The following is a 14,308-nucleotide window of genomic DNA, read 5'->3' as shown; positions in this document are numbered from 1 at the left end:
CCCCAGTGTCTCCCCAGTGCCTCCCCAGTGTCTCCCCAGTGTCCCCCCCGAGTGCCTCCCCAGTGCCTCCCCAGTGCCTCCCCAGTGTCCCCCTGAGTGTCTCCCCAGTGCCTCCCCAGTGCCTACCCAGTGTCTCCCCAGTGCCTCCCAGTGTCCCCCTGAGTGTCTCCCCAGTGCCTCCCCAGTGCCTCCCCAGTGTCCCCTCAGTGCCTCCCCAGTGTCCCCCTGAGTGCCTCCCCAGTGCCTGCCCAGTGTCCCCCCAGTGCCTCCCGAGTGTCTCCAATAGCAATACAAGAGCAATAATACAAATTAAACTTAATTTATTAATCTAATTATTTGCTCTCATCCAGTGCTAATGAAAAAATAAAATAAAATCCTATATTGTGGCTATTAAAAAAAAAACCAAACCCCCCCCTTTTTTTTTTTTTTGCTTGAGGCAGGCGGGCCACATAAAATGACATGGTGGGCCGTAGTTTGGGGACCCCTGCCCTAAGGGCTTGTTTCTATTGTGGTATGTACTGGCATCAGTGTTTTCAACTGGCCTGTTCTTATGTTTTACAAGGAGGGACCAATCAACGTTAAAGCTCTGAGGGCCAAATTTCAGGAGGAGGCCACCACGGCTCAGACCAGCAACAATGCTCGACCAACCATCGCAGAGAAGCCCAAACGGCTTCCACCTCCAGCAGCTCTCTGCAGCTCGCTGGTCAGCTCCATCCTCACCACAGTAGAGGGCAAGATACCGGCCGCTCCTCCCGCCGTCATGGTTAGAGATGGTTTCAGGAGGGTGTCCGGGGGCAGGCGTCCATCCTCGTTTCCACCGCCAACTCAGCAAAACGCCCCGCCAGTGCCACCGCATGCTGTCGGAGACAGCAGCGCCATGAAGCAGTCTCTCATAGACCGGCACATGCCTTTGGTTCTACCAGACCTGAATCCCGTGATGCCAAATCCTGCCGCACCACCAGTTAAAATCAAGAAAAAGATTCCCTTCTCCTTCAAGTCGTGCAAAGCATCGAAGGTCATCGTGCAAGGCAGAGAAGAGCCCACCTATGCTGATTTGACCACCAGACCCTCCAGCGCTCCCGGAGAGCTGCCGTTGGCACACTTGGATAGACAAACGTCAGTAGATGGGACGTCTCTACAAGGAGAGCATTCGAGCGCCCCTTCCAGCCCAGATGTCACGGTGTCAAGTGGTGGGGAATCGGAAAATCGATTTATGAGCACCTTGGAGAGAGCTAAGAAGAAGTTATCAGGCAGGGCATTATTGGGATACACCAGGCACAAGCGCTCCGATAGCAGCGGAACGGATGAAGGCTTTCCTCTGCCACCAAGGGAGGCAGAGCACGCCATGCCAGATCTGCCCCCTCCACCTCCACCTGTATGTCTTCCACTGGCCTGCGTCTCGGCTCGGCCCTTCTTCAAAATGAATGGCACTCTTCGTAGTAAGTCCTATCAAGCATAAGCTATTGTTGCTTATTTTACTGCATAAACTTCAACTTTCACAATCTATGCACACCTGTTTTTGCACTTTGTGTATGTTTGGTCTTCCCTCTGTGACATTCTAATGAAGAATCCAGTATGTTTGTATGTTTGGTCTTCTCTCTGTGACATTCTAATGAAGAATCCAGGGAACATTCCATTTTGTTCAAAGTTCTTGGATTCCTTAGAGACTGTCGCATTACTAATCCGTTGGATTTGCTGTTTGCATTTGTTTCTTCAAATGGGTAGAGTCTCAACTAGACAAATGGTTCCATAGAGATCGAGTAGGTGTCCCTCATTTGAGGACGGATGGAACTCCTCCTTCACCACCTCCTCCCCAGAAGAAGCTTGTGCCTGACCTGTATTCTCTGGGGCCTCGGCCTCTAAAGCCTCCCAGACCTCCATCTGTAGATCTCAACCATCACCGTCCAGTTCCCACTCAGGGTATGTTGACCAGGGGTGTCATTTGTGCTCTCAGGGGATGGTAATTGTCACATCCCTTAGTGCAGGTGTCTTCAACAGGGGGTCCGGTACCCCTAGGGGGTCTTTTGATTTACTAGTACACAGGGGCCTCCAAATATATATATTTTTTTTAGATTAACCACTTGAACCCGCGTATATCTATTCTACGTCCGAGCATAGACATGGTAACCCCCCGCCTGCCTCTGATTGGCCTACCGACAGAAGAGGCAACTGGCAAACTAATATTGTTTGTGCCGTTTGCTTTGATTGAATAATTGATTGAACACGTATGTACTATGATTTGATTTGGCTGTTCTAATTTAAAATGTCAGTGTTGATTATCGTGTATTAATCTAATTATAGTAAACTAATACTATTATACTTAAAAAGATAAAGATCAAGGTATTAATCTAATCTAATTAGATTCTAATTATAGTATAAACTAATACTGTTACAATAAAAAAAGATTAGGTTCAAGGGAAAAGAGACCCTTTTACAGTACAAAAATGTTTAAAGTTTACACATGTATACAAATAAACAGACCAACGGAATAAACAATATTAGTTTACCTCTACTACAAAAATAAAAGTTACTGTCACGCATACCAAGCTGTAATTCTCATAATTTTATTATTTATTTATTTATTTCCCACGACGGAGTAACCTCGCAGCAGACTATCCAGCATGTATCTTCCACCTCAGAGGAAACTCTGGTAAGGCCGGCAGTGTCGGTAGGCCAATCAGAGGCAGGCGGGGCGTTGCCATGTCTATGCTCGGACGCAGAAAAGATGTATGCCTTGAACCCTAGCATCCCTATTCTGAGTGGAACTAGGCCATCCCTATTCTGAGGGGAACTAGCCCCCACCCCATGTCAGCCATGCAATTGGTGTTTACGAATCCTAAAAGGCGAATTTGGAAATACAAATTATAAAGTAAAAAAAACCAATTCAATTGTTCATTGCGTGCATGTGACGCATGTAACACTACACAATGATAGGGCTGTCAAACAAGTCTATGAAGCTATCTATGGAATCTATTAAAGTTTAATCTGCAACATCATTGTATACAATATTTAGTGGTGGGGGGGTTGGTGTCCCTGCTTTATCTCTCTCAGCTAATGGGTCCTTAAGCGGAAAAACTTACCCATTTAACAATTTTCTTTGCAGTGCATCAGTCTTTGCCTGTCCATCTACATTGTTTGTGACACATGTTATCGATGTGCGTTTTCTTGTCTGCAACCATGCATTTATTAACCAGTTTAACCTGACATCTCTATTTTGGCATGTTATAGACTCATTATAGGTGAACATTTTCAAACGCTGCATCGTGAACTTAGATCCACTTTGCCTATTTTAGAAATAGGGCTTAAATGATAACTTATATATCATCGCTGTCGCGCAGAAACCTTGTATGTTCAAAAGCGCTAACTTTTCAGGAAATTGGAGGGGGAAAAAAGAACGTAACAACAATAATAATAATATTCCATTTGATCCAATGTAGTTATTTATAAAACCCATGGACAGACATCAACATCCCTATGTTGGGCAATGGCATGGTTGTTGTGAGCTTGTAGATTTGCTAATTTCGCTACTTTGGCGTGACACTGTCATACGATGAAGTATAACAGTTTAATTTAGTGCAATCAACTGATTGTGAACCAGGGACCACCATATTGACTAAGGATCAACCTGGGGACCACTGTTGTGTTGTAATGGGATATGGGCTAAGATTAGTGCTTTCGTAACACTTGTTATAGAATGCATCCCATGTCTTATACTGTTTCTCAAACGATGGTCCACGTACTTAACTGATATACAGTACTGACACATGTGGCTCTATATCTTGGGCGTGCCTTAACCTTTATCCCTTTTTTTTCCATATTTTACATATAATAATGTTGACTCAATCAGGCAAGCTGGTACACTTCACCCTTCTTGAGATTCTAACTGCCTTTTCTGTGGAATACCTCCACGGACCACCAGTGGTCCACGGACCACCTGTTGAAAACCCCTGATGTAGTGCATTAAATTATGATAAAATATATGGTAAAATTCTCCTTTTTGTTTAGAGGTGAAACATGTTTTAGGTGCTGATTTTTAGTTTATGTTTTCAGAGGCGTTTTCAAACGTGTCGCTGGATCCCAGCCACACACAACAGGAGAAGCCAGAGTGTGCGCTTCCATTCGCTAGCGGCCCTGTGCTGGACGCCCCAGACTTCCCAGACTTTGAGAGTACTGAGGTAGAAACAGGCGAGGCTGGGGTTTTTGACATTGATATTGCTGCTCTGGAGTTGGAAGCCTCCGATTTTGGCTACTTGGAGCCATCATTGGCAGAGTACAATTTTGATGCTGTGCAGCCTGTGTGTGAGCTCCAGAGGCCTGTTGCCTTGGAAGCCAGCGGTCAAGACGTGAAACACCCAGAGCCAGCAGTCGTACCTGACCCACAAAATCTACCAGAACCTGTGATTCTTGAACTTTGTCCTGACGAGGAGGAGGTGGCTGCTCCCGTTTTGGAAGGTCAACCTGATGGGTTTGATAATGCGCTGCTGAACGGTGGAACTCAACCCCAACCCAGGTGAGAAATAAAGGGTTATCGTAAATGGAGTGAAATTGCTTTAAGGCACGCGTCACTCACACATACAGTATAGTACGTGCCAGACTCCCGTTCACTTACATGGTATGCGAGCAAAAGACTGCTGCATAAGGGAGTCTGGCTGCGGTGCGTTTATGTGTGACTTTCAGCACATCTGAAGTTTGGAGTTCAACATTGGTGAACTTTCACCGGGCATCACTTGTAGTTTTCTTTCAGTGAGCTAAACGCTCAAATATACTACACCCACCAGTCACCACTGCCCTCAGCCTGCAGCCATGGGAAATTGGCGTGTCGTACACGCTTCTGACACAAATGATTGCAGTGCCATATGACATTTCTCTATTGGCCACAAACCAAAATATATAGAGAGAGAGATTGTGATGATGTTTTGATCTGTTTGGCACTCCCCTTTTAGTGTCTTTGCACAGGAGTGTTTGCATGAAACCTCGACTGAGAATGTCTATGAAGATGTTGAGACCGTCAGAAAATACATCAGTGACTGCAACTCGCTTAAACGTGATGGCGGGGCTCCCACAAGTAAGACTAATCATTTTTGCCTTTTGCCTCTCCTATAGACTACATTTTTTCATAACTATAAGCAATTAAGAAGTTAACTATATCTCTTACAGATCCATATGAAGCTGACAGCCAGCCTCCACTGGTAACGGTAATCAATGTCTAACCAGGAGCAAATTATACGCTTGCAATCTGTACTTTGATTGGCTAAATCTATACCCACTCATCTGTAGTAAATTAAAACTCCCTTTTCTCGTTTGTGTGTTTCAAGAGACAGGACCGTTCTAACCTATGGCATCGGAATCCATGGTATGTCTTTGTTTTAAAAAGATGGAAGTCCTGCATCTTGTCAGTAGTCACTGAAATTCACCTTGCTCAACTCATTCTATTTTATTATGGTTATCAATTTGCAGGATCAGTCTACCAGGCGAACACAACCATTCAACCCATTATCATGCTCATGGGTGGGTAAAGCCTGATTTTAAACACATTGTGAAATGTGTAAATTGGTAATCTTCAGTCGTATGATCGATCCCCAACTTTTGCCTGTTGTCACATAAAGCTCTTTGAAACATATTTTAGTTGACTCTATACTATACTGTAGATGTGCACATGAAAAGGCAACTAAAGAGAACAAAGTGCATATGCAATTACGATGTCCATAAAGAGATGCTAGAAATGTTGTAAGTATTCCATACATAAATGTCATAATATATGCTTTCACATATTATGTGAAAGCACTGTCCTAAGGGGAGGGGGGTCCTAGAGGCAATGTCTTCACTGTCCTAAGGGGGTCCTAGAGGCAATGTCTTCACTCAAGGTTCACATGGCCGAAGGGCAGAAGCTTCTAATGAGCCTCTTCGGGTTATAGTTTGTACTGTTTCCCTGACCTTGACAGTGAGAAGACTAGCCAATTTTCTGGATTGCTTGGCTTGGGCGATACAGAGATCGTATCACCATATTTCTTAAGAAATACCTTGATTGGCCCAGGCCGTAGCGTAACGGTCTGGGCACCGGACTGGTAATCCAGTCGCAGTGTGCCGCGTGTTCGACTCCCGGACCCGACACGGCCTTTACTGCATGTCATCCCCCCATCTCTCTCCCGTTTCCTGTCAGCCTACTGTCTGTCCCTTCAAAAATCAATAAAAGGCGTAAGCCGCAAAAAAATATCTTAAAAAGAAATAAAAAAAATACCTTGATTCGTATTGTGACATTAGTTGGTATCACGGCATGTTATGAGCTTGTAGATCGGCTATTTTGGACATTTTTGAGAGTATAAAATACTATTTTACTATAAATCTCCACTGAATTGTCTATAAATGTCTTTGTTTTCAGTAGGGAATGCCAGAGCCCTGAGGGCGTTGTCAAGGAGCAGAAGAAGAGGGAGAAGCATCGCCTGGATAAGGAGAGAAAAGAGCAAAAGGAAAGGGAGAAAAAGGAGAATGAAATGAAAAAGAAGTTCAAAGTAAGATGATGGCAGCAACATGTAGATGTTAATGGACCCTTTTCACAGCACACATGTTGACAGGTTGGCACAGCTGAAGCTGATAACATTACCATTAAAACCAGGAATGCGTCTGCAATTTTAGCTTTGGCTATTAAAAACATGGCAGATTCACAAGCCTACCAAATGAAGCATATTAGTGGACAACGCATTGCAGAGGCATCAAACCGGCACACTGTCGTAAAGTTCAGCTGCACATGATGCGACATTGGAAGCTGGAAGCTCCAACCCTTGGCTCACATGGATTGGAAGTGAACAGGATGTTCCCTGATCATGCTGACACACAGAAACACGGCCCCACTTTTTTATTATTTACTTTATTACTATCAGCTGCGTTTACATGCCAAAATGCCTGTTGCATGATCTATGCATTGAAAGAAAACAGATTCTCCTCAGGGGAGACTTTTGTTAGATTATTTTTATTGAGGCATTCACTGAGTTTTATGCTGTAGTGGAAAAAAATCCTTGATTAATGGTAGACACTTTATTGTATGCACTGTAGTCCTGGATTCCCTGCATGTTCCTGTTCAGTTTCCTGCGGCAGCATTTCACGTTCCAATCTGCTGCAGTATGCCACCTTAGTGAAACCTGGAACTACAGTTATGCATAGAGCACTAGAGCTTATTGGCTCTTAAATTACATAATGCAATGGTCACTAGTATGCCATTGATTGAATAGATCTATACTAAGAACATCTTGGCCAAATTAATTTCTGTTTGTAGCTTGGCTAATACACTTCTTTTTTAACGATAGAAACTCTACTCTTATCTATGCTACTACATTCCAGGTACATGGAACCAACTCCACGATATAACTTGAAAACATTAGTTTCTATGACTCTGTCTAGGTGACTGGCAAGGAGGAGCCCATGCACTACGCTAATGTGATGGTCACCACCAAGCTCCGCAAGAATGACCTAGCTGTGAAGAGCGGGGACACCGTTGGCATCATCCGTACCTCCAACTGCCCCAAAGGGAGATGGCTAGCCCGGGATGCCAGCCACATCAAGTGTGAGATGAGCTGTGTTGATGTTCTTGTTGTGGCTCTTTCATTCTAATGGCATAACATTGTACTGTGTTTGTGTCATCATGCCATTTTCAAAGGGCAGCCTTTTTACTCATGCCGCCTACTGATAACGTCTGGTGACATCTAAATTCAATGTATGGGCTAGAACTGGGTGTGTGGAAACCATTCCGAAATAAATAAATATTTGCATTGCAGAACTCTGATAGTTATGATAGTGATCATTGGTTTTCAAAGCAGTGGCTTGTTAGTGGCTCTTCTCGGCTCGCCACAGTTCCAGCTCATATTGAACTTTGATTTCCCCAGACTAAGTAGGTGGAGAATGGAGATCTCCGATTGTCTGGCTACAAGAGACTGGGTAAATGGTGACTCAATCCTGTCTTGTTGTAGATGGCTATATTTCAGTAATGAACGTGGAGCTAAATATCCAGGAGGTGGTAGAACTGGGAAAGAAGGCCCAGGCAGCTGGCAAAGCAGGAAACCCAGAGGCAGATGCCATCAGCATTGAGAGCAGGTACTAGTGTGCCCTGCTAATATTTAGAGCTAAAAATACAGTAAATACACCAATTTATGAAACCATGCCTCTCCCCTGTACACCCAAAACCATTTTGACATTTTTAACCATACCTTTTGGTTTCTAATCTTGTATTATCATCAACCCACCTATGACTTTTTACCCTAGATCATCTAACCAGCCCGCTCTTGTAAGCAGCTGTAAGTATCATGTTTTTCCACAATGACCTTAATGCAAAGGTTAACAATTTGCTAGATGTCTGAAATGTAAATGTATTCATTTTAGCTTCCTCTGTACATTCAGTATTAATTTGGCATTGTAGCTAACCTGTACAGTACAGTACATTATTAATTTAGTATGGAACATCAGCATCCTAGCATATTGTGTACAGTATGCTGAACTGTGTAATGGTGCAAGCCTCACATAATCTCAGACACTGTATGGCATGCTAAATTCTGAACACAAAGTGATATGACCGATTTTCACATTACACAGCTTATTGATAAAGTTGTGTATTTGATTACAAACGAATGTGATCAAATCAGCAGACAAAACCTTTACGGACAAACATTGACAATCAAATGTACAGTTGCATACCACATCCAATGCGCATTGGTTCAAATTATTGTAGTGGGTCCCCAGATGATTAGCTTAATTTGCAACAATGTATTCTCACTCAGCGGTAAACAAACCTATCTGTACATTTCTAAAGTTACAATAAAATAGCCAATCTACAAGCTCGCAATGTGAGCTTTTATTGTCTGCTATTTTCACAATATTTATCTGTGGAACCGAGTCAAAGTAAATCATGTAATGCCAACAATTCCAAGTGCTTGTCCGGACAGGTTGTCCAGTTCAACTTCAAATCGGATTATTTTGGGGGGTTGTGGCCTGAAAGGTTTGGGAACCCTTAATACAGTAACAGAGGGGGAGGAGTGCATAACCTAGAATCTAGATAGTCAATGCCTCTTTCCATAATGCAGTCCAGGCCTCTATAGCGCCATATGCAGGCTTGACAGCAATTTGTTATCTTTATGATTGCATAGGAATTCCATTTACGTTGAACCAATGCCGTTATGAGATGGGATGTTGACTGTTGTGCCAGGCCTCCTGTCAAATGCATTTTTGTATTTCAGTCACAGATGATAGTGAGGAATGGTCGTGTGACGAGGGGACCCTCTCGCCCGAAAAGAGGTAAATCTGACAAAGTACCTGTATCTGACCGTAGTCTTTGTCATCCAAATACAAACGTGTTGTCGTTCTTAGATTGACATTGTTCCCCATGTCAACATGACTGGGCGAAACAGATGAGCATAGATAATCTGCTGTTTTTGTTTTTTGAGTGGCGCCATGTCCAGCTTCGATGGTGTGTGTAAACACAAACACTGTCCTAACGCAAAAACATGAAATGCCATTGACAATGAATGGCCAGCTTTGAGTGTTGGCCAATTCGAAATGGCCGGAATAAGATGATGTATTAGGATGTATGATGATAAGAGCGCTCCTCACTTCACACAGGTGTGATTTTTATTTTATTTTTAATACTATGGCAGTATATGACTAATATTGTTTCGTTCATCATTCAATACCGTAGTGTTCATCAGGAGACTCGATCTCAATTCATCTCATTGTCCGAGATAAGTGAGTACACTTATCTGTTTTTCTTTTAACTCCTGGTTCAAATAGAGGTTCCAGTTTGAGGTGGTTTTATACTGTCCATTGGCATGCATACAGTAGACCTTTGATGTCCTTCAAAGACCAGATTTAAATGCCTCTCTCAGTCCTCACTATCCTATAATTCACCTCATCTATTTACCACTCGCCTCTCTCCTGCTTCTATCTCTGTTGACAGTGTGTGACACTGTTGCCCAGCACACACTTAGTGATACCAACTTGGAGGAGCTACACATGCAGTAAGTCTTATAAAACTTAAGCCCCTTTTCCCTACTGGAATTGTTCAATGTTGGCACCATGTGGGAAAAGTCAGATTGTCATTTTATTCCGTAAATCTCACGATGTTATTTCTGTAACTGCATTTGCAGTTCAAGTGGGTATGAAAGTGTTAGATTTCTGTGATATGGGCAACAATGTTGGTGTAACTGTTTTGTAAGGGAAACAATGTTGGTGTAACAGTTTTGTTGAAAGAACAATCAACAATAGCATAAGTAACTTTATCATTGTCTTAAAGACTTTCATTTTAGTTCAGTTGCACATCTTGGGTAACTAAGATTACAGACAGTTTATTATAGGTGGAGCTGGTGGACTATAACTATGATGGCAAGGCAGTGGTCAGTTTACACTAAGGTTGACGCTTGTCTACTCTACACAAACATAGCAGTCATTATAATTACTCCAATAGGAACAAAACAATTGCACAAAAACAATGTTGGTGTAACTACTTAACTGTTCCCATCTAACAGTATTAGTGATCACGCGAGACGTGTCTGTCTATAAGAACGAAGACGAGCCATTTGGGGATGCTAAAATATGTATTTGGGAAGAACAGAAACATTAATCTGCAGATGGTTTAATTTATCTCTACTCGGGATGTAGATCTCAAATTCTCGCACGCCAACTCCCTTAGACACTCCCATCTCCATTCAAATAACATTTTTAACATTTCTCTTGGTTAGATAAACCTTGCAGCTAGTAAGCATTTTGTTCATTGAACAGTTTTGTCACTGTTGCCACTGACAGCCTTGCTGTCTCACACACACACTATAACCCATGCTTTCTTATACAGTACGGTTCTCTCTTTGCCTTACTCTCAACTAGTGCACACACATGCTTTCTCTTTCTCCACCAGTACACATACAAGAGCTTTTTCCAGCAAATCACTTACATCAGCATTGTTTTTATGAAGCTTTTTTTTTAATTCACACTCATGATGGGATAACAGTGTAGGCATACTACTAACAAGGTGGGGTGACATGATATTGATGGAACAAAATATACCAGCATTCTGAATCAGCATCTGTTCTCTGCGAAAAATATAACTTCTGGGAACTCAGAGTATCTGTTCCCACACTCAAGATGCCAAATTGTAGGCATTTCAAGCATGTTGTAACGGTTTGTTATAGATCATGGATCTGGGGTGCCAGCCAGGCAGTTGTATCCTGACAAAATGTTAGTTAAGAGGGTAAACCGTTGCATAAGGCTGTGCAGCTTAATGTGGTCCGCACCACACTGCACACCCTGTAGTCACTTCTAACACAATAAACACAGACACGGTAGATTGCAGTTAATAAGTTGTATATACGTTTTTTTCTCATTTTCTTTACATTTTGGTACATGCATTGATTATTGAGGGGTGCTAGCCTCTCCTATATACAGGTTTAATTTTTGTTTTTAGTTAAACAAACATTAAAAACGCCATTGACAATGAAGGGAAATTTACGTAATCTTGTCCCTAACACAAACATGAAATGCCATTGACATTAAAGAATGTAATGTTTGTTTTGTCCATGTTTTACATCACCTAATCATAGCAACATGAGTTAGACTTCACGAGTGTGATTTTTGACTACAATGCAGCTTTTCACTACTTGGCCTTTCCTGGTTTTACTCAGGAAAAAGCACACCATTTGCCAATGACATACGCACACATATCGTTGACTTTTTCCAAGTGAAAAATGAGAAATCATCATTGTCCTGACTGCATCCTGGAGAGGATTTCACATGTTTTATTGTTCCCAAATGTGCAACAATTACTGTAGCTGTACTGTAGCCATTAGTCATCTAATGTAATGAACTTTTCCATAAAGGAGTCCAATGTGAATGACAGATATCAAGTATGAAGGTTTGTGGGGTTTTTGTTTGGAATAGAAGCAGCAATAATATGCAATGGCTATCGGTAATAACCTTTCCCTGATATTTAGGACCAGACATGAAGCCCTGCAGAGATTGGCCATCTTCTTTCACCAAGATGATGAATTGACTGACGATGGAGGACCAACACCTACCAAGTACAGTATTCCCATATAATAAAGAAATAATATTACTTCATCCAATGCTGTCTAGTGTCTATAGATGCTCCAATACTGTCTAGTATCTACTAGATGCTTTAACATTTAATGTGGCTTTTAACTGAGTGGAAATGTCTTCTAACTGAGTTGAAATGTCTTCACCCCCCCCCCCTTTCTGCCCTGTTTGAAGTGTTAAGCCTCCAAGTAAGTGCAGAGATTTTTTCTTTTTTTTTTGTCCCCACTGTTTATCCCATCTCATGTCACTCACTGATGTAGGTGAATTTGGAAGTGGATACTTGCTGTGTACTTCACACTGCACTCCAACCAGTGGGTAACCAACCACTTAAACCCTCTATACTTGGTAAACTAATTCTTGGTAAACTTAAAGTAAAGTCTACAAACTGAAGCTTGTAGATGTGCCCCCAGAATAGCGATGCTAAGGTTCAAGTGGTGGAAAGTAATGTGATGTCCCAAGATGATAAAATGACAAACTGTTGAGTGTTGGCATGACACCCATATCTGTTTTCTCTTATCTGTCTCTAGTCCCAGGCTTTTCATGTGCCATTGAGGAGCCACTATACTAGTAAGTGTTGACTGCATACAGCGCCTTCCCGTCTGAAACCCCCTGTTGATTCATTGTATTTATCTTGGAAGACTGGTGCATTGTTATTGATGCCAACTTCTTTTGACTTTGTTCTCTGTCAGTCTTGTTGGATGAGCTTAGATATTGTTTTTTCCAACAGCGAACAGGATGTTGACTTGGGGGACATAGGAATCCTTCCACCTCCACCCCTGTACGCTGACACTTTCTGATGTTCTGCACCTGCTAACGTAAGGAATAAAACATTTAGGGGGGAAGCTGATAGTGTATGATTATTTGACAATGTTAAGGGTCACGGTGGCACAGTCGGTAGTGCTGTCGCCTCACAGCTAGAAGGTTCTGGGTTCGATTCCCGCTGGGGACGCTGTGGGCGCTGGAGGCGTGTTCCCTCCTCTGCGTCATCAGTGCCCATACCCGAGGCGGGGTTGGCGAAAGGGCCTTTCTGTGTGGAGTTTGCATGTTCTCCCCGTGTCCCCTGGGGTAGGTACCCTCACAAAAACATGCAGTAATCCTGGTCTTTAAGCTACCTCCCCCTGGCCAGCCGGGGCGCCTGATGGAGGGGAAAGGAACTGTTCGGAATAACGTGTTCCTTCCACACGCTACGTCCGGCCAGGGAAACTTTCCCCTGTCAGGTGAAAAGAAGCAGCTTGGACTCCTCATGCATAGAAGGAAGCATGAGGTCAGTCTGCTGCCCCCCCAGGTTGGCAGAGGAGGTGTAGCGCCCAGGATTACATTAGATAATTGACACTGGGTGAAAAAATGGGTTACAAAATTGTGGGCTAAAAAAACATTAAAAAAAATAGGATTTGACAATGTTGTTGCCTTTCACCACTCTTCATTTGACCATCCTCTTTTGTGACTATTTACAGGGCACAAGAAAGGGGCCCTGATCACTGAGTGACTTGACTTCTAAAGACTATGATGATAACTTTCACCAATGTTTGTTTAGGTATAGTTAGATTTGCACGTTATGTTCTACGCCTCATGTTCTATTAATGATTGGTTGAGTTGATACTTTAATTTAATTTAATAATTATTCAATTGTGATTTCTTTCCGGGCCTTATGTTGCTTGCTTGATTTATTTTTATTATCATTTTGTATTTGAAATCACTTAGCTTTTGTGTCTGTATGGGTGGCATCTAATAAACGTCTAATCAATGAATGCTCCATGCAGCCATATGTTGCTTTGCTGTTAGACTTGTGGGTGTGCCAGATTGGAATGGACTTTTTACACAATGCCAATAATTATTCAATTGTGATTTCTTTCCGGGCCTTATGTTGCTTGATTTATTTATTTATTTATATTTGAAATCACTTAGCTCTTGTGTCTGTCTGGGTGGCATCTAATAAACGTTTAATCAATGAATGCTCCATGCAGCCATATGTTGCTTTGCTGTTAGACTTGTGGGTGTGCCAGATTGGAATGGACTTTTTACACAATGCCATTATGCCAATAATTATTCAATTGTGATTTCTTTCCGGGCCTTATGTTGCTTGATTTATTTATTTATTTATATTTGAAATCACTTAGCTCTTGTGTCTGTGTGGGTGGCATCTAATAAACGTTTAATCAATGAATACTCAGCCATGTGTTGCTTTGCTGCTACACATTGGAATGGACTTTTTACACGATGTCAATCCTGCTTATCAGTGGTG

The 14,308-nt window shown here is 42.4% G+C and overlaps 1 protein-coding gene across 1 annotated transcript; it reads left to right on the top strand.

The window, feature by feature from the left end:
• Positions 1-4,040: 4,040 nt before the first annotated feature.
• On the top strand, positions 4,041-12,618 carry LOC310871170 (uncharacterized protein; the record flags this gene model as incomplete). The annotated part of the gene is made up of 10 exons (XM_083782659.1): positions 4,041-4,510; positions 6,383-6,509; positions 7,396-7,558; positions 7,962-8,085; positions 8,254-8,285; positions 9,222-9,279; positions 9,680-9,726; positions 9,938-9,998; positions 11,964-12,050; positions 12,594-12,618. The coding sequence occupies 10 exons, from the start codon at positions 4,041-4,043 to the stop codon at positions 12,616-12,618; spliced, it is 1,194 nt and encodes a 397-aa protein (XP_083638785.1).
• Positions 12,619-14,308: the final 1,690 nt, after the last annotated feature.

Source organism: Protomyctophum parallelum (genome assembly GCF_964188405.1).
Source record: "Protomyctophum parallelum genome assembly, chromosome: 14".
Classification (NCBI taxonomy): Eukaryota; Metazoa; Chordata; class Actinopteri; order Myctophiformes; family Myctophidae; genus Protomyctophum; species Protomyctophum parallelum.
Note: the sequence above shows the minus strand (reverse complement) of the source record. Positions and strands in the feature narration are given on the sequence as shown.